Source organism: Arachis hypogaea, chromosome 15 (genome assembly GCF_003086295.3).
Source record: "Arachis hypogaea cultivar Tifrunner chromosome 15, arahy.Tifrunner.gnm2.J5K5, whole genome shotgun sequence".
Taxonomy (NCBI): Eukaryota; Viridiplantae; Streptophyta; class Magnoliopsida; order Fabales; family Fabaceae; genus Arachis; species Arachis hypogaea.
In genome coordinates this window covers 99,163,502-99,187,090 of record NC_092050.1, presented here as the reverse complement: position 1 = coordinate 99,187,090, position 23,589 = coordinate 99,163,502, and the positions used below count along the sequence as shown (strand labels likewise).

The 23,589-nt window shown below is 31.1% G+C and overlaps 2 protein-coding genes and 1 long non-coding RNA gene across 5 annotated transcripts; all 3 read right to left on the bottom strand.

Moving 5' to 3' along the window:
- Positions 1-867: 867 nt before the first annotated feature.
- Positions 868-4,011, bottom strand: LOC112748641 (P-loop NTPase domain-containing protein LPA1 homolog 1). Of its 3 annotated transcripts, XM_072216452.1 has the most exons (10): positions 3,947-4,011; positions 3,597-3,678; positions 3,259-3,473; positions 2,997-3,113; positions 2,808-2,866; positions 2,586-2,652; positions 2,091-2,231; positions 1,733-1,998; positions 1,322-1,659; positions 868-1,114 (listed from the first exon to the last, which is right to left on the bottom strand). In XM_072216452.1, the coding sequence occupies exons 3-7, from the start codon at positions 3,451-3,453 to the stop codon at positions 2,208-2,210; spliced, it is 462 nt and encodes a 153-aa protein (XP_072072553.1). In that variant the 5' UTR covers positions 3,454-3,473; positions 3,597-3,678; positions 3,947-4,011; the 3' UTR covers positions 868-1,114; positions 1,322-1,659; positions 1,733-1,998; positions 2,091-2,207. The 3 variants fall into 3 exon arrangements, with proteins under 3 accessions (XP_072072553.1, XP_072072554.1, XP_072072552.1); XM_072216453.1 differs by lacking the exon at positions 2,091-2,231; XM_072216451.1 differs by having other exon boundaries at positions 1,733-2,652.
- A 420-nt stretch (positions 4,012-4,431) lies between these two features.
- LOC112750431 (uncharacterized) lies at positions 4,432-5,348 on the bottom strand. The gene is made up of 3 exons (XR_003175784.3): positions 5,202-5,348; positions 4,688-4,757; positions 4,432-4,577 (listed from the first exon to the last, which is right to left on the bottom strand). It is a non-coding gene; the product is annotated as an uncharacterized lncRNA (long non-coding RNA).
- A 7,783-nt stretch (positions 5,349-13,131) lies between these two features.
- LOC112750430 (rhamnogalacturonan I rhamnosyltransferase 1-like) lies at positions 13,132-21,388 on the bottom strand. The gene is made up of 8 exons (XM_025799146.3): positions 20,801-21,388; positions 19,695-19,762; positions 19,452-19,540; positions 18,245-18,410; positions 17,216-17,505; positions 15,496-15,700; positions 14,485-14,642; positions 13,132-13,473 (listed from the first exon to the last, which is right to left on the bottom strand). Exons 1-8 carry the CDS (start codon positions 21,180-21,182, stop codon positions 13,251-13,253), a joined length of 1,581 nt encoding a protein of 526 aa, XP_025654931.1. The 5' UTR covers positions 21,183-21,388; the 3' UTR covers positions 13,132-13,250.
- Between the last annotated feature and the right edge of the window lie 2,201 nt (positions 21,389-23,589).

Below are 23,589 nucleotides of genomic sequence, written 5' to 3'. Positions count from 1 at the left end.
AGATTTTGTAATTTTGGTTGTTTAGGGATGATCTAGCATTGAAATATTGCTGGATTTTATCTTTAATATTATTGGATAAGATAAGTCTGTTCAAATTCTTGTGGTTTGATATTTTACTAGCCATAGTGTTGATTTTTTTGTATGTTATATGTGTATAGCTTGATAATTGGTGAGTTTTCACTACAAAAAAATCTGGTTAAAATGGCGGTTTTTTTGGGTATTTACGGCGGTTTGAACCGCCATTATTACCAGAAACGGCGGTTTTAAAAAACGACGTAATTCTGGGCGCCATTCTGGTTATTACGGCGGTTTTTAGAAAACCGCCACAATTTCCTGGGTTAAAACGGCGGTTTTTGGATAGGTTAAAACGGCGGTTCAAACTGCCGTTATTTCCAAATAAAACGGCATTTTTGGTTGGTTAAAACGGCGGTTTTGGTTGGTTAAAACGGCGGTTCAAACCGCCGTTATTTCCAGGGTTAAAATGGCGGTTTTGGTTGGTTAAAATGGCGGTTCAAACCGCCGTTATTTCTAGAAAAAAATGGCATTTTTGGTTGGTTAAAATGGCGGTTACGAACCGCCGTTTTTACCCTGACAAAACAGCGTTTTGGTTGGTTAAAACGACATTTTTAGTTAGTTAAAATGGCGTTTGAAACCGCCATTTTTACCGAATTAAAATGGCATTTTACATTGTTTAAAATGATAGTTACAAACTGCCATTTTTACTGAATAAAAGTGACATTTTTATCATTTACAAAGACAAATTTTAACAGTTATTTTTATCGAATTAAACAAATAATTTTTTATTAAATTTTTTCAATAACAAAAAATCAATATTCATAAACAAAATATTATATAACTCATAAACAATGTATAAACATAATATATTATTTTTTAGTATTAAAAATAAAAAGTAATAACCTCTATACAAATAAAGTATCTAACATAACATAATTTTTTAATTATAAATGTCTTAACATATAGCTCTTAATACATAAAATCTCAATCATAGTTTTTGGTGTACTTTGTCATGATAATCTTTGTCCTCACTCCAATCCTTCTTTTGTCTTGATTATTTGCTTCTAGAGTGCTTATTTTCATGCCCAATTTTTGCCTCCTAAAAGAAAATCATGTTCATTTTAATTATTTGCTTCTAGAGTGCTTATTTGCTTAAGGATGCCAAGCTCATTAGAGTAATACCCAATATTAACAATACAACACGATATGCAAAAAAGTTTATGGCAGGAGCAACTCCCTTAAACTGTCAATATCACTCTATCAATGAGATTTAAAGCTCAAACTTATGAAATTACTGATGCATTACCTGAATTTCTGTTCTCAAATAGCCATTAAAGCAACCACAGTGTATCCGAATTGGCGAAGAACAGCTCTAACTTTAACATACTACTGTCATGGAAATCTGTGACATGAATGCCTTGGCTCCCAACTTGCATGTAATGCCTATCTAAATTACTAGAAGATCTTCTATCATCAATACTTCATTGGAATAATGAACCAAGGAATGATTAAATGGACTTGCCAACATTTCATCAGAGGATTTTGAATCCAAAACAGCTTTATAGCCTTTGTATATTGGATCCTCAGACGATTTGTCCTCTCCAGAGGCTTCAATTTCTCCATGAAAGTATTCATTCACACAAGCTGCAACATATCTCAGCATGGTTAAGTGCTAATTATGGCAAATTATCAATTGATATATATATATATATATCACCTTCTAGTGAATTTTCTAGGCCTTCAAGCTTATAAACTGTTGAATTATGGAGATCTTCCCCTGACCAATTGGGAATATGAGCAAACTCATGAGGAGGCAAATGCCAAAGCCTATAGCAATGGTGTAGATTCTGTCATGTGAAATCTTCAATACATTGTCAATCCTATAGCTTGACACCGTAATCAAGTTGAAGGTCAAGAGGAATATGATTATGCCATAGTCATAGTTCTTCTTTATATAGGGAAAGAACCTTGTATAAGTAGCTACTGGCTCAAGGATAACAAAATAAACCTCAAAATTATTAGTCATCACAACCTTCTTGCTACTCGATTGTCACAACCATTATTAAAGTATATACCTATAAGAAAAACTGCAACCCCAATGAAAATAGCTTAAACCACCCTATTACATGCATTTGCAATATATCCAACAATAAATGCTAAAGACCCTGCTAACAGTGTCCCTAATCCTCTATTCAGCCCTTTGCATAAAATTGCTCCTGCACCCATCACAACACAACCAACATATTTATATATACAAATTAAATTTTAAAAAATGGGCGTTTATTTTAAATAAAATAAAAAGTAATATTTTATCATTTTTTATGAAGTGCAAAACTGTTATTCTAAAACACTTAATCATCACTCATTAATTATCCTTTTCAATTATATCTTCTTCCTTTTCTTTATTTATTTTAGAAGAATTACACTAATAGATAAAGTGGAGGCAAACCTCATTAACAAAAATATATAATTACATAAAATCATCACTCCTGTTCCATTTTGTTATATATATGAATAAGCTAAGATCTATATTATTAGAACATTGTAGTAATATATATATATATATATACCACATTTTGAGATAACTCCAATTTCATAGCCAGTGAAAAATCTTCCCAAGTCAAGTATGAAAGAGTCCTGCATTATATTATCAATAGTACAATAGTATAAGTGATATTTTTAACTTATAGATATGAATAATAATATTGTATTTCATTATATTTCTTTATTATTTCTCAAGATTATCAATTATTATATTCCATATTACAAACCTAGCAAGAAAAAACACTTGCCTTCTTATCAAGATCAGGAGGAAAAGGTACTTTGTAGATTCCTCATCAACTGACCCTTTCTGCACAGCAATGGAAAGGCCTAAAATTCCTTTTTAGGAAGAATTGATAGTATATACACATGCACGTGCACGCATACAAACAGTTCATATTGGTGTATCATTTAAACTAATATGGAGACTTTAACTTTACCTCGTCATGGACGTCTTTGTGACCATCATCACTTAAATCATCATTACTACCTACCTCTAGCTGATCATCGTCGTCTAACTCTTCATCACTATCATGCACTGAGAAATCTTCCTTGAGCTATAAAATACATAATGAAAAAAGGGGCAACAAAAAGATTAACGTCTTTAGTTTATACTCCAACTTTTTCATCACCAACAATAACGAGCCTTTAATTTTTTGCACTGAACAAGAAGATAAATTAAAAAGAATTGTTCAAATTTACCTCTTTCGCAGGACCTTCTGAGGTCGGTGAGCTACAGCAAGAGGATAAATATCTACTACCAGAATCATCAGCCCTCGACTCATCAACATTTCCAGCTCGACTAGTACCACCATCACTGGGCCAAGCAATGATCCCATAAAAACCAAACTGAAGATTTATCGGTTCTGCCTTACCAATCCGCAAGGGACCATACATTGGACTTCCAATTCCATTATCTGGTCCAAGGCCCCAAATAGGCTTCCCATTAGAGTCAACGCGATTAACAGGCCAAGCTTTTGCAACGCGATTAACAGGCCAAGATACTATATGTAGTTTCTTGCAAGATGAAGATAAATTACCAGCAGTGAAGACAATGTGGATTTGCCACAGCCACAAGTGCCACACAACAGCACTGTCACAGACTCCTTTCTTCCTCGCATCCTATAACCAAAAATAGAAGATATATGCAATTTTAGTGTTACATTTATCAATATGCTTATTTCTTCTAAACAAACTACAAAAAAAGAAAATTGGAAATGAGTCCATAAAATTTTATTGGCATTGAATAGAATCATAAACACTTCAGTCTCTAAAGATGTGCTATATGGTTAGTGGTATTGTAAAAATCTTGACCATGAAAAATCATCTCTAATTTGCCTGCATTGTAAATCAACATAGGCCCCAACAAGGTATGAAAAGAATGGCATACCTGCAGGCTAGCACCAAATCTGCTCTCTGATTGGGACTGAGATACTTGTACTCAGACATAGCATCACATACCATATCTAAAAATGTTTCTCTCTGAACAAAGCAATAACCGTGTAGCTACCTGGTTTGCTTTCCGACCAAGTCCCATGAGGAAGTTGTCAGGCTTTATATCTCTATGTAGAAAACCTTTGGAATGCACATATTCTATTCTAGTCATCTGCATCCCAACAAAATTAAGAAAGAGTCAATACCAAACGCGCTCTTAGCATCAGAACACATAACACACAACAAGATTTATAATGGTGATGCACATGACAATTTTCAGCAGAACTGTATAGCAGATAAAGAGTGCTAAAACAATTCATCTGTTTCATCAGGAAAAAAAATGAACGAAAATAAAACAGGGAAGTGGTTAATTTTCTGGCACAGTTGTTACCCTTATAACCAAAAAATAAAATAAAAGTTAAAGCAAAGCAAGGTCACCATTTGATCAGCCAACATCAATACTGTCTTCAATGAGAACTTCCTTCCACAATACACAAATGGATCCTCAAGACTAGGCCCAAGCAAATCCATCACGAGAACATTATCCTCCCTATCTACACCAGACCATCTTATGCTAGGAATGCCACCTACATATTAAGAAAATAAAATCTCAAAAGTCAAAAGTCAATTCTTTTGTTTTTCTTCCTCACTCAGAAAATAGCTTAATATTTCCCAAAAAAAAAAAGAAAAAAAATACTTCCTCCTTGAAGAATGTTGTAAAGCTTGGCCTCATAAAGCAATTAAGGATGCTTCATTTTAGTGTTCTCCTGCAACAACACCAAACCAAATCCCACCAAGAGAAAGTTAAGCAGCATGAAAATACAAAAATTGCAAAGCTTTAACCACCAGAATTGCAACAAACAACGATTAGCTCAAAGCAACAACCGTTTAAAAAAACACCATGCGCAACAATCAGATACGCAAACAAAGGTCTAGCAGCTAAAATGATTCAGAAAAATAAAACGATTGAGCTAATTAATTTTGGACAAATGATGCAGATTAATCTGTTTAATAGAACAGATTAGATCTCAAACTAAATAAAATTAGAAGCAAAAAAACAACAACACAATAGAAAATGCAGCAGTAACAAGCTAACAACAACATCACAAACGATCAATGAAAGTTAAAATACACAATAATAAAAACAGAACCAGTATTCTTTGTTTCTTCCTACTAGAGCATGAAGTAAATCTAAAAGAACGAAGAATTACCTATTAGAAGTGATAGAGATGGCAAAACCAAACAGTGGAAGGTAGCAACAACGGTGTTGCTTGCCATGGCGAGGAGATGAGCCAGATTGAAAACCAGATCGAAGAAGATAGCGACAACGGTGTTGCTTGCGATGGCGCAGAGATGAATGATGGCGATGAGATGAGCGGCGACAAATCTTCATATCGAAGCCAAATCATAGAAGATCACTGAAGGAGGAGAACGCGCCGCCAGAGGAGATCGTCGCTGGAGAGATCATTTCAGTTCACAGCACACAATTTCGTCGGAGGAGAACGCCAAGAAAATCGTCGCTGGAGCAGATCGTCGTCGGAGCAGTCGCTTGGTGCAGATCGTCGTCGAAGTAGAGCACAAATCGTCGTTTTTGGGTTTGACAATGGTGGCAACGCGCGTTAGGATTTTCCTTCTTGGGAGACATAGTCGATTTAAGATATTTGGGTTTTTCCAACCTGATGGGTTTTCCTTCGTTTAGGCCCTTTCTAATTTTAAGTTTTTAAAGATGTGCTCCGATAATGGCGGTTTTAACCGCCAAAATCACGGAATGCTGCCATTTTATGCTCATTAATTATGGCACCATCATAAAATGCCATATTACTCGAACATTATGGCGGTTTTAAAGAACCGCCATAATGTAAATGCCATTTTAAATTCTTTTTTTTGTAGTGTTTGGAAGTGGTGTTCACTACAAAAAAAGTGGATTAAAATGGCAATAGTTTTACGGCGGTTACACAAAACTGCCATTTTTTGTCCAATTTTGGCATTTTTAGTCTCTGCCAGAATTTTTGATATATTTGTGGCGCTTTAGTTTATTATGGAGGTTTATACCGCCACTATGATTTTTAGTTTCTCTTTTAATTGGATGATTAGTGTTGCTGCATATGAGAAATTGGGGGTAATGTAAATTGACTCGCGTTTCTGGGTTCCTCTTTCTTGCCGTTGTGGTGTTCTTCACTGCTATGCTCGCATCGCGTTCTGCTCTGCTCGTGTCATGTGCTTCTTCTCGCATCGTGTTCTGCTCTGCTCCGCCATGTTCGATCTTTGGTCCGCGCCATTCTGAAACATTCGCTTTGCTCCACCGTAGTGTCGTTCACATCTTCCTCTCAAGTCTCTCAGGTATGACAAAAATTTCTCTCAAATTTTACTTACTAGTGGTTTAATTTGGTTGAATTGTTGAAATAACAAAACTACTCCAACCGTGTTCAATTAGAAACCCTAGCCCCAACCACTTTAAATTTTGATTGATGTGCAATTTACTCTTTTCTCTTCGCGTTCCTTATCACTGCTCGTGATTTACTCTTCTCTATTCGATTTTCTCGTCATTGCCTGTGTTCCTCATTGTTGGCGTCTCCGTCATGTTCGTCGCTGCTTGCCTCGCCTCGCCGTTGGGTTGGTCCCTGCTCGCGTTGCCATGTGTTCATCGCTACTCGCATTTGAAGCTTCTGAATTTTTGTCTTCTCGCTTCCAATTTTCTTGTCGCCTTCCAATTTTTGGTACTTCTGATTTTTTTATTCAAAATCTAGTATTCATGATTATTGAGGGACATAATGATAGAGATCCATAAGAAGATAATGTCATTGAGGGACATAATAGATCTTTCTCTATGTAACAGCTCTGCTTCCTTACGTGAGGTGTGGTAAAAGCATAGCTTTTTTTGTTTTTTCCATAACCATTGATGGCACCTAAGGCCAGAGAAACCTCTAGAAAGAGGAAAGGGAAGACAAAAGCTTCCATCAAGGGTCTATAGCTCAGTGGTAGAACATTTGACTGCAAATCAAGAGATCCCTGAGATACCTCAGGGGATACATTTTCTTCCACACAATTATTGGAAGCAACTAAGGGTGGAACATCAAGAGAAATCCATCATCCTTCATGAAATCAGAGAAGATCTAAAAGCAATGAAGGAGGAGCAGCAAAGACAAGGAAGAGACATAGAAGAGCTCAAGGACATCACTAAGGTGGACTCATTCCTTGTTCTTACTTTCTCTGTTTTTCGTTTTCTATGTTATGTGCTTATCTATGTTTGTGTCTTCATTACATGATCATTAGTAGTTAGTAACTTTGTCTTAAAGATATGAATGTCCTATGAATCCATCACCTCTCTTAAATGAAAAATATTTTAATTCAAAAGAACAAGAAGTACATGAGTTTCGAATTTATCCTTGAACTTAGCCTAATTATATTGATGTGGTGACAATGCTTCTTGTTTTCTGAATGTATGCTTGAACAGTGCATATGTCTTTTGAAGTTGTTGTTTAAGAATGTTAAATATGTTGGCTCTTGAAAGAATGATGACTAGGAGACATGTTATTTGATAATCTGAAAAATCATAAAAATGATTCTTGAAGCAAGAAAAAGCAGCAAAAAACAAAGCTTGCAGAAAAAAAAAATAGGCGAAAAAAAAAATAGAAAGAAAAAGAAAAAGCAAGCAGAAAAAGCCAATAACCCTTAAAACCAAAAGGCAAGGGCAAATAAAAAGGATCCCAAGGCTTTGAGCATCAGTGGATAGGAGGGCCTAAAGGAATAAAATCCTGGTCTAAGCGGCTAAACCAAGCTGTCCCTATCCATGTGCTTGTGGCGTGTAGGTGTCAAGTGAAAACTTGAGACTGAGCGGTTAAAGTCAAGGTCCAAAGCAAAAGAAGAGTGTGCTTAAGAACCCTGGACACCTCTAATTGGGGACTTTAGCAAAGCTGAGTCACAATCTGAAAAGGTTCACCCAATTATGTGTCTGTGGCATTTATGTATCCGGTGGTAATACTGGAAAACAAAGTGCTTAGGGCCACGGCCAAGACTCATAAAATAGCAGTGTTCAAGAATCATCATACTGAACTAGGAGAATCAATAACACTATCTGAACTCTGAGTTCCTATAGATGCCAATCATTCTGAACCTCAATGGATAAAGTGAGATGCCAAAACTATTCAAGAGGCAAAAAGCTATAAGTCCCGCTCATATGATTGAAGCTATGTTTCATTGATAGTTTGGAATTTATAGTATATTCTATTCTTTTTATCCTATTTTGATTTTCAGTTGCTTGGGGACAAGCAACAATTTAAGTTTGGTGTTGTGATGAGCGGATAATTTATACGCTTTTTGACATTGTTTTTAGAATGTTTTTAGTAGGATCTAGTTACTTTTAGGGATGTTTTCATTAGTTTTTATGATAAATTCACATTTCTGGACTTTACTAGGAGTTTGTGTGTTTTTCTATGATTTCAGGTATTTTCTGGCTGAAATTGAGGGACTTGAGCAGAAATCAGATTCAGAGGTTGAAAAAGGACTGCTGATGCTGTTGGATTCTGACCTCCCTGCACTCAAAGTGGATTTTCTGGAGCTACAGAACTCGAAATGGCGCGCTTCCAATTGCATTGGAAAGTAGACATCCAGAGCTTTCCAACAATATATAATAGTCCATACTTTGGCCAAGAATTGACGACGTAAACTGGCGTTCAACGCCAGCCTTCTGCCCAAATCTGGCGTCCAGCGCCAGAAAGGAATCCAAAACCAGAGTTGAACGCCCAAACTGGCACAGAAACTGGCGTTCAACTCCACAAATGACCTCTGCACGTGCTACACTTAAGCTCAGCCCAAACACACACCAAGTGGGCCCCGGAAGTGGATTTATGCATCAATTACTTACTCATGTAAACCCTAGTAGCTAGTTTATTATAAATAGGACCTTTTACTATTGTATTAGGCATCTTTGGACGTCTAGTTCTTAGATCAGAGGGGCTGGCCATCTCGGCCATGCCTGGACCTTCACTTATGTATTTTCATACGGTAGAGTTTCTACACTCCATAGATTAAGGTGTGGAGCTCTGCTGTTCCTCAAAGATTAATGCAAGTACTACTGTTTTCTATTCAATTCTTCTTATTTCGCTTCTAAGATATCCATTCGCACCCAAGAACGTGATGAAGGTGATGATTATGTGTGACGCTCATCATCCTTCTCCCTTATGAACGCGTGCCTGACAAACACTTCTGTTCTACATGAATTAAGCTAGAATGAATATCTCTTAGATCTCCTAACCAGAATCTTCGTGGCGTAAGCTAGAATGATGGCAGCATTCAAGAGAATCCGGAAGGTCTAAACCTTGTCTGTGTTATTCTGAGTAGGATTCAATGATTGAATGACTGTGACGAGCTTCAAACTCGCAATTGTTGGGCGTTAGTGACAGACGCAAAAGGAGGGTGAATCCTATTCCAGCATGATCGAGAACCGACAGATGAATAGCCGTGCCGTGACAGGGTGCGTGAGCATATGATTCACTGAGAGGAGGGGATGTAGCCACTGACAACGGTGATGCCCTTGCATACAGCCAGCCATGGAAAGGAGTAAGACTGATTGGATGAAGATAGCAGGAAAGCAGAGGTTCAGAGGAACGAAAAGCATCACCATTCGCTTATCTGAAATCCCTGCCAATGAATCTACATAAGTATATCTATCCCTTTTATTGTTTATTTTAATCTAATAAAATATCATGTTTAAATCCGCCTGACTGAGATTTACAAGGTGACCATAGCTTGCTTCAAGCCAACAATCTCTGTGGGATCGACCCTTACTCACGTAAGGTTTATTACTTGGACGACCCAGTACACTTGCTGGTTAGTTGAACGGAGTTGTGTCCACACATAGTAAAGAGCCATAATAATGATTCCATACAATAACAAAGAGTACTACATTAATGTGATCACAATTTCGTCCACCATGGGGCCCAATCCAAACCAACTTTGGCGCCAAACACACTTAAAAAAACCAAGGATTAAAGGGGAGAGGCATGATTCACATCTTGGATCATTAGGAAGTTTAGATCTAGTTTTAGAGTTAGTTTTAAAGAGAGAAGCTCTCACTTCTCTCTAGGATTAGGATTAAGTTTAGGTCAATAAGCTTGGATTTAGGGTCATACTCATCATCAATCAACCATAATCATGCCTCGTTTATCATATTCATCCAATTTCATAATTCAAACTCAGTTTTCATCATTCTTCTTCCTTATCTCTTTCCCAGAGCAAGTGGACAACGCCACTGCCTCTTATACGGGGTCACATATCTCATTCATTTACATATTCCTCGAGCTAACTTCAAAACCAAATCATTTAAACTCAAACATAATTCATTCTTTTCTTAAATAAATCAAAATCAAATAAAAAATTCTTTCAATCCAAATTAACCAAAATAAAACATCTCAAAATTCTTCTATAAATTTTGACAGCACCTCCCCTAAAACTCAAACTTCTGCCACCCTTCAAGGGTCCCAACCATCAAACCAAACACCTCTTAGTCATTCAGATCATTTCTAGTATTAAATTATTTCAAAATCAAACCAATTCCAATATTAAATCTTTTTCCAAAACTAACCAACTCCAATAACAAGCCGTTTATAAAATCGAATCATACATCTCTCAACCAATCTATTCAATTCAATTTCATAAACTCACCATCAATTCTCAACACATCAACAATCACATTTATTTTATACTCATCAAAGTCACAATCCAACACATAGAAATTCATTTATCCTTTAAATACACATCGTAAACTATATACATAATCCATCAATAATTCATTAAGTTCATTCATATCTTATGGTCTTCTAGCCTAAGTTTTCACGTTACATTATATTTTATCTACGAGAAACCAAAATTATATTTTGGCAGATTTCTCCCTAAGCTCGGAACACCTCAAAAACCTCTCCTTTCACAAGCTCCAAGCTTCTAAACATCAATTTCTCAAGCTTAATCACCCGGATTTCGTTCCAAACCGCACAATTGAACTCCAAATCAACAAGAACACAATATAATTTCACACAATATCACTATAATTAACATTGAGCTCACTAAATCACCAATTCACAAGGGTTATGGTTGTCTTACCGCTACCGACGAGTCAAATGGACAAAACCCGGTGATTATCCACCGCTAGAGTTTACCTAAATCATCAAAATCATATAATTCTTCAATACCCAAATCTCCAATTTTCGAAACTGAATAGAGAAGATATGGGTGAGAAAACTCAAAGTTCTTACCAAATTGTTTGGTGTGTTTTGTAGAGAATTTCGAGAGAACGCATGGCCGCTGACGCTCATCAATTGGAGCTCCGGATTGAAAGTTAGAAGGATTTGAAAGTTGAAGTGAATTTGGAACTTAAGGTTCGTTCCTTTAACACCCCCCCTTCAACATGATTTCATTTATTTGAGGAGGAAAAGGCTGTGTGTTGGCGTTTTATATATGGGCCTTGGGTCCAAGATGGGTCCGATTCGATTGGTTCGGTCCATTAGCCCGATTTTGGACTAAAAAATTAGTGTCAAAATTTATATTTTAATTATTTCTATTTTATTAAACTATAACATTTAATTTTCTAATTTTGTTGATTAATAATTAATTTATTAGTTAATTATTTACTAATTACCTGGGGTTTACAAAATTCCGTTGCTACTAATATCCATATACCTAACACATCATTGACAATTGATCATAGCGCAAATACAATAAAAAAATTTTAAACCCTGGCACCCTAACACTATCATCTATCATAATCAACCCACATCTCCGAGTGATTTATTAATAAAATATAACAAAAAACAATGATCAACAAACTTCAACCAACAAAAGATATCAAAATAGAGCACGGAGGGTTGAGAGTAATGGTTTTGTTATTGACCTGTTCTTACACAAATGGTTGTTCGCATATTCTTCATCTTCACTAGGTGCAAACAATGTGAATAGCTTCTAACTTGACCTAAATGATGAAAATGGGATTCAGTTTCAAAGCGTATACGAGAGGAGTAAGAAGAAGGGTCAATTGAAGTTTCTGTGATGAATGGACAGTGAATTGGGGTTTAACATCCTTGTAGTGTCACAAGGTGTCATTTTGCACATGTTTAGACGCAAACAGTAAAACGACGTCGTCTAATCGGTACTAGGTATCAATTAAATGTGACACATCATCTTTTCAGTGACTGAAGTTGACCGAAGGGCCAATTTGAGTCACGCCTCAAAGTTTAGTTGTATAATTTGGGTCAAATAAAAATTCAAGGGTTAAATTGAATCGGGGTCAAATTTCAAGAGTCATTTTGAGTATTTACTCGATAAAAGTAAAAGCTGAAATTATGTGAAGAGTGAAGTTCGAATATGGGTATTTAATATAGGTGGATACTACAATGAAGATGACAAAAATATCTTCTCATGAAGATGCTTTGGTTAAAAGTGTGGTTTATTTATTTAGCCACATTTTAAACAAAAACAACACTTTTATAAATATCAAAATCTAATCATACAATCTAGCATCCAAGGATAAAAAAGAAATATATTCACATGAAGACAATTATAAAATCTTCATTGTAGTATCTACCTTTAATATATAGGTGGTTGTCTACATATGTCAGAAGTAATCAAGTTGGGTTGGTTTAGTAATTTAGTAGTTAGTTTACTAGTTTGCTTAAGTAAATATTAGGGGTTCAAATTCTGCCTTGTACATGTAACAATTTATTAGCCAACAATAAACTCTTAAATGAAATTCTGATCCAGGATGGATTAGTTCTGTATTTAATATTTGTTTTATCTAAGTTTTAACTAATGAATGCAGTTAAAATATTGTTTTCTTTCTTAGAAAAAGAAATTAGAATATAAAATATTTAACGAAAAGGAAAGTTGTACCATGATGTTGGAAAAAATTAATATTAATAGACCCTAATAACTAAATTTAATTACACCCCGACGATAATATATATCTTGAACCAAAAAAACCTGGATGACGAATTTTTTTTGGCTTCATTAACTTTCTGTTTTTTTTCTCCCTACTATTCTTTTCCAATTCCATTTGTATGTGACGGCTGAGGATATATAATAAAATAAAGAAAAATATGATAGATATTATTTTTGTGCATATTTTAAAATATTTTTTATAAAAATGATTAGTAAAAGATAAAAAATAAAAAAATTTATTTCATGAAATATACATAAAAAATATACACAAAAATAATATAAATTTTATCGATTAATATAAAATTATCCCAAATGAGAATGTGGGAATATGGTTATTCCTGAATGCACTCGTGTGGGTTTGTGTAGAAATAGTCCTCTAACTTGGGTTTGCCTGGGACCACAGATCTTGAAGTGGGGCCCCCAACGCGGTCTGCGTGTGCTTCCTTCACTGAATTGGAGAACTCGTTCCACCCTATTGTTCCATTCTTGTACAGGTCTATCAGCTCAACCAGAGCTTTTTTGTCTAAAAGAATTGTTTTCTTGTACCCCAAATACCTGAAATTAGTATAATAATTAATATCTAACAAGGTTACCAGATCCGCGACATTAGGAAAATAATATTTAAAATTATTTTATATAATATAATATTTATAATTTTATATATATAATATTTATAATTATATATTTATATATTTAAAATCCATAATTATTCTAGTAATAATTAAATAAATATTAAATAAAATAATTTTAAATTATTTGAAATAATTTTTTATTATTTTTTAAAATATTATTGTTATAAAACATAGGATCGATTATTAAATTCGTATAATAGATATTTAAATATTTTGAGTTTCAACTGAAATTAAATTGAGGTTAAATTAATATAATAAAATATTATATATATTTATATATTAAAAAATTGTATAATTTAATTTTTTTAGTGTGTGTAAAATCAGTTAAATAATCAATTTTTTTATTAAATCGGTTAGTTTGATCGATCTGATTTTTAGAATATTAATATTTTTTGAGTAATATATATTTCTCTTGTATATTTTTTATTTTATATTAAAAATTGTTAATAAAATTTAAAAAAATATATATTTATCTTTCCTATCATAAAAAAATATATAAAAAAATAGTGCAACTATTATTTCTCTTTTGTTTATGCCAAAACTATAAGTTTATTAACTATATATATATAATGCGAAAATATGAAAAATTAATTTTTAATGAATTAACATTATAGTCAATTTGTGTTTAGACTTTTAACTTAGGATTAGTGCTTTGGTTTATAATTTTTAGAATTTAGGATTAAATATTTATGATTTAAAATAAATAAAATAATTTTAAAAAATTAGTTGATGTTGATTGAAAAAAATTAATTATTTAAAATTACTTATATAAAATTAGTAGAATTTCAATGTTATCGCTGCTGCTTTATGCTGTCAGTATCCACGCCGGTTACCTATACTTTTTACCTCGTTTACTTAAATATTTTGGATGTTTTGTTATTGATTAATGTCATGTCTAAAGTGTACAAATAATGCTTGAGAAATAAAAATGCACCTTCTGTGTCCTTCAACGAGTTTTGCCATGTTGCCTCTGTATGATGGAACAAATATATCACTTTCTATTGACACATAGTAGTCCAATGCAGCCATTCGGTTTGAATGGTTCCGGAAAGGGTCAAGTTCCGAGGCTTCCAATAATGTCTCCTTCTTCACCTATTATTCAGGTTGAGCAATATAGAGATAACATGGTAAGTCATTTATCATTTTTAATTACTAGAGTAAACACTTAATTTGATCATGAACCATTTTTCCAAAAATAATTTGGTTCTCTAATCAAATTAAATCATAATTCGATTCCCAATTATAAATAAGAGCAATGATATATGGCCAATAAAATTTTAAATTTTAATAATATAAAAATAAAATATTAACTTCAGAATAATATTATACGTCTAAATTTTTTTATGAACTAAATTCAACTAAATTGGTTTAACATCAATAAAAATTAGTTACGGATAGTATTATTTTAAATTTTATTATTTAACTTGGTTAAACTTAGTTCATAAAAAAATTTAAATGTATAACATTACTTTTAACTTAAAGTGTTGTCTAATATTAATAGAAAGTATTGATTCTCTAATATTTTTTTATAAACTAAGATAGATTCATTTTTTAAAGAAAAAATAAAAAAAATTAATTTTTAGTTAATCAACATTAACTAACCTTAGAATTTAGATTTATATTTTAAAATTTAGAATTAAAATTTATAATTTTTTAGAATCTAAAAATAAAAATAAAAAAAAATTTTAAAAAATTAACTGATATTTGTTGAAAAGAATTGGTTCATAACATTTTTTTTTATATATTCCACTTCAAAGAATAAATCAGATCTAATATTTTCCAAAACTAAAGAGTACGTCCAAATTGTTATTAGAGCAAAGCCCAAATTGGATATTCACTGCTCTTTTTTTTTTCTTTTCTTTTCTTTTTTGCATTTAGAACAGTTGTAGAAAGGCAATAGTAAGAATTGAAGTTTTTAATTGAAGAGATTTTTGAGTTTGCTAACCAAATTTGGGAAGGAGTCGTGGAGCATTTCCATTCTTTTCTCATATTTGTATATATCACCAGCAGCAATATAAACTTGAATGTTGCGATCAATGCCCAATGCACGAAGTGTTAGAGCTGTTTCCTCAGGAGTAAGAGGGCACAGGCCATCTAACCTTTTCTTCTCTGAATCTATCTCCTTCTCTTTCCACCATGGATAAGCATACCTAGATGATTTTCAAAAGGCAACCAATTATTTCAATGTATATTTTTTTCTTTTTTGATAACTTGACTAACTCAAACACTCACCAACAGAAAACTCCCCAAAACTATCACCCCATATTTGGTTGTACCGTTACCGGAAAAATGCCATGTATAAAAGAATAGTAGTAGTAGTAGTTGTCACCAAAGAAAAAAAGGGAAAAAAAGAAAAAGAAAAAAGATGAATAACGGTAGTACAAAAAGTTTGAGTACTGTTTAAATTTATGTTTAGTGTACATGAAGGAAATCTATGATAGTGCATGTATAATTAGAGAATTAATTTTTTTAGATTAATATTAGTGATTTTTTAAAATTATTTTTTATTTTAAATTTTAAATCTTAAATTTTAAACTCTGAATCTTATATTCTAAATTTTTAATTTTTAATTTTAAACCTCAAATATTAAAAAAGTTGAAGGGTAAAAAGTTATAATAAAAAAACAATTGGTTGATATTGACTAATTTAAAAATTGGTTTCTTGTGCTTATTCGTATAGTTAATTGTCTTCTTAACAAAATTATATATTAAAAATATTTATTAGAGATATAATTATTTATATATTTATATATATTAATTTAAAATTTTAGAGTATATAATTTTATAATATGATATTAAAACTTTCATAACTACAAGCAATAAATATATAGTTTAATCTATGCTATCTCCAAAAAGAAATTTAATATAAAATCAAAAAACAAAAAAATTATCCATATGTCGTACTTCAAACTTAATTAATTAAATAATTGTATAAAAAAAATGTGTTAACATATAATCATTTATGTGTCTGCGCATTGTATTAATTATTGAGCCAAGTGGCTTATTAATGGTAATGCTAAGACACACAAAAATATTACAGTATTTCATAATTAAAACAATATTTATCAGTCATAATTAATATAATAAACATAATCTTCAATATGTTGAACATTTCTTTTCATTCACCATTGGATATATAGATGTTAACTTTGATCCACGTGTATATATATATATATATATATATATATATATATATATATATATATCATTTTTTCAATTGAAGTATTTCATAATGTAAAGGTGCTATGGCAATAGTATGAATTTAGATTTTCTAAAATTTAAATTTTATTTTAGAGAGTAAAATGTGATTTTTCATTATTAATTTTATAGGTGGGACTAATAATAAATATGAAAGAAAAACTATTTAAGAGTAAAAGATCACATTTTACTTTCTAAAATAAAATTTAAATTTTGGAGGATGCAAATCCCAATAGCATAACCGTAGAATCAAAATTTATCTTCGTCTGGTAAGAGGCGAAGGATAATAAATGTTATTCAAATTAATTATAAATTTATTTCATCTCCTAAACGTTAAGTACCTAATTAAGTAGCTTTTGTCTTTTTCATATAGTCCACTCCTAATTAAATACCATTTTATTTAGTTTAACACCTATATAATATTTAATAATTAGCACCGACGAATTAATTAATCATGTTGACGAATACCTCATTTTGGTTAGTTCATCAATCTCTTCGTGAGTGCAACCCTCATTGCAACCGGAGAAAGCAATCATATCCATTTCATATCGAAGATGAAGTGACAAGAAAGGGCCTCGGGACCTAAGAATGTCAACGATCTTCTTTGCTAATTTCTCAATTGGGGGAGTAAATCTCAACGCATCGTAGTTTGCACGGCATCTTAGTTTCTGAACTTCGTCTGGAATTCCATTGTTTGCAAGCCTTGCATCTGATTTTGTGAAGTGTACCACCTCATATGTTTTCATCCGAGGAATAATCTGTGTGTATTATTCAATAAAAAAAAAAAAGAAAAATATCGAATTTGACGTCAATTTATATAAAATTTTTGTTAGAGATTAAATAAATTATCAATATATCTCTTTTTATCGACTTAAACTTTTAGAAAGAAAAAATAGTTTTATGATACGATATTAAAGTTTTTATTATCTGAAGATCTAAAATTTGATCATAATTATTATCTTAAAAAAATAACATAAAATAAATTTTAAAAAAATTGAGATAAAAATTTATGTAAATTTAAAAAAATTTCTTATATGACAAGATATTTTAGAAATATAATTATTCATAAATCTTCTTTTATTAAATTAAACGATTTTAGAAAAATAGTTTTACGATAATTTTAAAATAAAATATCAAAATTATTCACGAGTTTACACGGAAAAAAAAATACACGAGAGATTATGTCAAAGATTTATGCATGAAACAACAAAAGCTCATTTACTGTATATATGATTAAAAAAAAAAGCCTATTTTTATTGTATTTAAAAGACCTAGTTTATTTTTGGTATGTAATTTGTTTTCCAAATAAAAAAAATTTGAGTATTTCAAATATATGAACATTTTCATAAATAATTATGATATTCAGTATGAAGTATCAAAATTATTCATAAAGGATCATGAAATGTACAAGATATTCATTATACTTTATACATGACCGATATTGTTACATACATGCTGTATAACATTATTGTAGGTTTATGCATTAAGGTTACATACCACTTCATAGTAATATGTCATATTAGACCAACTAATGGGTGGCATGGAATAGAGGGACTGTGATTCCACTTTGTGCTTCTGTTCAGGAGGCAGTTCTCTCAATATCCGAACTTCATCTCTCAAAGAATCGATGAAATAATCAACATCGAATATATCTGCAAATTGGCTGCATACCGTGACAATTGGACAACAAATTGAGAGCATATTTTCATTCTGGAACCAATATAACTAAATAGCCAACAAGAGATTTTCTCTAGAGAATTTTGTAAAATAACACAAAATTACTAAACATTTTGCGGCGGTTTAAAACGCTGCTATCCAGCCTCAAAATTGTTGCTGTTCGCTACTTGTATAATATTGCAGATACTATTATTTCAATAAAAAATACTATTTATATACTAAAATTAACCACTAAAATCAGACGTTAATGTATTTGTGTATAAATATATGTGTAGTTTAATTTATTTTTAAAATATATTTATAGTAGTTAATTTTAGTGGTTAATTTTAATGTATATGTAGCGTTACTCTATTTCAATATATAGTATTTTTAAAAAAAAAAAACAGATATCTATGCATTTTTTGTGTTTATTATTATCAAAATAATTTTCATAAAAAATTATCAAGTGTTTATATGTCCCTTTCAGTGAAAATAATGAGAGAACTAACACAAGCTTATGCATCTCTGACATTTTACATTTTCAACACTTATTATTATTTTATCCCAATGCACATCGGTAATAAATTCTCAAAATAATTAAATAACATCAGGCTAAGTTCTTACTGGTTTTCTCAATCTAAATTTTTATTTTAAAAATTTTATTAGGAAATTAAAATATTAAAAAATAGTCAATTTGATTATGTTCCAATTAAATTTAATGTTTTTAATTTTTTTCACAAAATTTTAAAATAAAAATTTAAAATAAAATTAAATATATAATTTGCACTTAGATAGTCCAACAACATTAAATTATATAGATTTTAGTATCATATTAAAATAAAAAATTAAATAGATCTAATTTAATTTCAAAAATTAATTTATAAAATAAGAAACATCTCATACTCATAAATATCAAGAGATATTATTTTTGAACGACGTGAAATTTGTAATAAAAATAATCAGAAAGATCCAATTATGGTCACCTTCATCAGTTCTAGTTGTTCTCCCTGAAAAGTTAATAGGGGAAAACCTAGCCGGTTCCACTCACCTATAGTCATTCCAAAAGGAGGTATTATCCAATTCAGGAACAATTAGTGTCACATTCATATATCTTGCAATGGCCACCATATCACATATCTGCGGTAAAATTGAAAGGAAAACAAAAAAGAAAATTAAAATTAAAGAAAAAAATTATATAGGAAAATATATTAGTTATGTATATGGAAAGTCTAAATTTGGAGGCTTCGGTTATAAATATATATTATAGGATTAATGGGTTAAATATGCATACTCCTGCTCGCATTTGATTCAATCCTCCATTTGAAGAAACCATTAGATACCCATTATTCTCATAAGTCCCTGCATGAAAAAGAAAAAACAAAAAGAAGAGAGAAAAAAAATGCAAGAAATTTCGTTTAGCAAGTCTCCTTTAATGACACATGGGCCTGATTGGAAAAGCATGATATACACAACCCATATTCATGTGATGTTATTAATGCATTTGATTGAAATTTGCATATTGCTTATTGTTGGTTAAATTTTAGATAGGTGCTTGGGTGCAACTACAAGGACATCTATTAATGTGATTTATTTTTCAGAGATTATGGCCAAAATGTTTGAGATTTATTTCCAATTTTTTCTTATTGAGATTATGAGCTGTACTTATAATAATAGAAAGAAAAATTAAATAAAAACTATTATGTCGAAGTCTTAATTATTTTTAAGTCCTGATTAATTCTTAATTATTTATTTTTCATTCTTATCATGTGAATATGTCGTCATTTATCAGCTTAAGTATTCATGTCATAGTATTAAAGATTCAAAGTCTAAAGTTTTATTTTTATTAGATTCCACAAAAAGATTTATCATAAAACCAATAAAAAATGTATATATAAAATTTACTCAAATCCAAATACTTATATTGTTGATAGTATATAAATATACTTTTCAATTATCGTACTATATATTAGATATATCAATAAAGACTATCTATTAATATCACTTTTATAAAAGGTATAAAATATCATATAGTTATAAAACAGTTGGTAGATATATATAAACGCGGATGAACGCAAAGCTTTAAATCAAAATAATATATGTGATTCTTATAATTATCAATATATTACATCTATGTATTATTAGAAAAACGTATAAAAATGATTTACGCTAATTGTGTTTGAGAATACTGAATATCATTTTTACAAAATGTGATCTCCGCCATTTTATAACTTCTGAAAAATCTTGAGAGTGAAAAAAAAATCAGCCATATATTATTTAACTTATTTTTAATATATATTTTACTTTTAATCGTATGTTCTATATTTATAACTATTTTGATAATTTATTTTTAGTGTACAATTAACATGATATATATATATATATATAAAGGATACGTACTTTGTGGGGGGAGTGAGGCGACGGTGGTGACCGAGGAGCGAGTCTTAAAGGACGTTGGTGTAACCATGTCTCCAATGATGTCCTTGAATTGCACCAAGATGGTCCAAAGAAGAACCAAATACGCAATTCTAAGCACCCAAACCTTCCATGAAGATTTCTTTCTTGCAACCATAAGGAGGAACCTGAATTTCTCACTACCATTATATCCATCATGCAACAAACTCTTGAATTTCTCAGCCTTCAACACCCCTCCGTTCACCAAGCTCTTGAAAATCTCTGCCTTAATAACCGCAACGTATTTCATCTTTCCGTATGGCTTCTCCTTCGTGCCGTCGTCCTCTAGCTCCGGTTGATCCTCATAAATGACCTTGCTAAACATCATTTTGAATTATTTATTGTTGTTCATATAAATAATAATAATAACCAAATGAAACTGGATAAATTCAAAATGTGTATATAAACAAAAACAGAACTATTGTTATAATTATTCTCCTCAAGAAGGAGAGGGTGGGATTATTTTTGTTTTAGGAAGTGGTAATTAAGAAGGAGCAGAGAAGAAATCAGAACACGGAAGAACAAGTTCAAGCTAAGGAATGGAAGAAGTAAGAGAGTATTTAAAGAAAATTTTTAGGCCGCTTTGTTATTTATTTATGTTTTTGAAAATGCATATTGCAAATGCTCCTATTATGGTATACAGAAAGGTGCACAATCACCTACATATACATATTGAGAATGTACATAACACGCATATTAAGTAAAAAAAAAAAAAAAAAAGTAAAGTGACAATTTTGTTCTAAAAAATTGATTTTGTACTAATTAACCCTTAAAAAAAATATTATTTAGATTTTTCACAATAGCAAATAGCAAATAGTAAATATATATGTTCTTCTGTTAATAGTAGTACGAAATAAAATAAAATGAAATTGTCCATAGATTTTGTTGTCTATAATAGTGCGTGTTCTGTTGTTGTCGCATATAAGTATAAAAATGATGTAATTTTTTATAGTGAAATATTTATTATTTTTTAAGTTTTTATATAACTTTTATTAATTGTTCTCTATTGACTATAAATACTACTAAAACAGGTGAAGTTTCACTCTAAAAATTGTTATTTATGTGACAATCTTTCATAAATAAATACATCACAGTAATTAACGGTGCATATAAATATCATCATTAAATTTTATATGATGAATTAATAGAAGGATATAACGTATCTATTGTTTACTATCGTGAAGTTTAAAATTAATACTTTTTTCTTTAAAGACTAATTAGTTCGAACGAAGTCAAAATTTGTAAGAACCTAATTATAATTTTACTAAAAAAAAATTAAAAAAAAAACCGCAAGCACATAACATTTACTTTTGCTATGTTTACTATATATATACATTTCTCAATATATGCATGAGTGTATATTATTATAAAAAATATTATATACACATAAAAAATTAATTATTAAATTAGTTATTATAAATTTATATATAAATATATTGTAGTATTTAATTTATTTTTAATTAATATCTCATATTTTATATGATGACTTGAGTTAGTAGCTGATATTTATTTTGTACACACATCGCAGGTTTGTATTGTATATATGTTGATGACTTCAAATTTTTTCCACTTTTCTTGAGGAATCAATACTGTGTTAATAAGTTTCTTTCTTTCAGTTCGTTTATTAGTGTTGTGAAAAATATGCTTCAAGAAAACATGGGAAAAAATGAACCGAGAACCTATTCAATATTAATTCGCGATTGGTGCACGTAGTAAAATTTAGCACTTTTCTTGAAAAGCATAATAATGGCATGAAACCAAATTTTCAATGAAAAAATATGGCAAATTTTTGAATTTGTTTTCCATAATTAACGCTACGTACCACTATTTATAATTGTAGCAGGTGATTATTATTTTTCTTTTGACATAATAGTCAGACTCATTGTTATTAAATTTGGATTGGATTTGTTGGTTCAATCGAAAAATTAATGAACCAAATTTTAAAATTAATTCAGTTTAAATTGAAGACCAATCTCATTGTTAAAACGGTTAAATTTGGTTTGTTCCGATAAAAATTGGTCAAACCGTGTTGACCTGTCCGGATATACTATGCACCAGTGCTTCAGCGAAAGCGTAGAAAGCCTAAATGAAGGAAAACGATGAAGTAGTTGGGAAGAGGGTGATTGATGATGGTGGTTCGGACAAGAATGAAGGAAGTAAGGAAAACAGAAATAATATTTTGGAGAAACAGATGCTTGAAAATAGAAAAACTTGGGATCTCGCGTTGGAATCAGGTGCAATTTTATACAATGAAGAAGATGATTGACAGAGAAAAAATGTCGGTAAAGATTTTCACAAAAATGTCGCATTGCAAGTATAGTTCTAAACCGACAAATTATCCTCGGTCAATGTTTAAATTGTTTGTCACAAATACAAACCCAATAAAATTAACCGAAGTATTTAAACATCAGGTCGTCTCTCAAGGAATTGCAGGGAAGTGTGTTTATTATGGGTTATGAGATTGTATCTTTTTGGGGTTTTGAGTTTAGTAAGCAAGGAATGTAATTAACAAGAAAATAACTAACATCTAAGAAAAGTCCTAGCAAGGGTTAAGAATCGGAATTCCTATCCTTATTATCATTGTCAATTGTGATGGTAATTGCAAATTGCTCTCACTTAGTTAACCTCTAACAATTGAAGGAAAGTCAAGTGAGCAAATCAACTTGAGTTCACAAGTCCTAATCAAAGTCTAGAGTTAGTGAAGCTCAAGCCAACTAGCAACTTTCAATCACCAA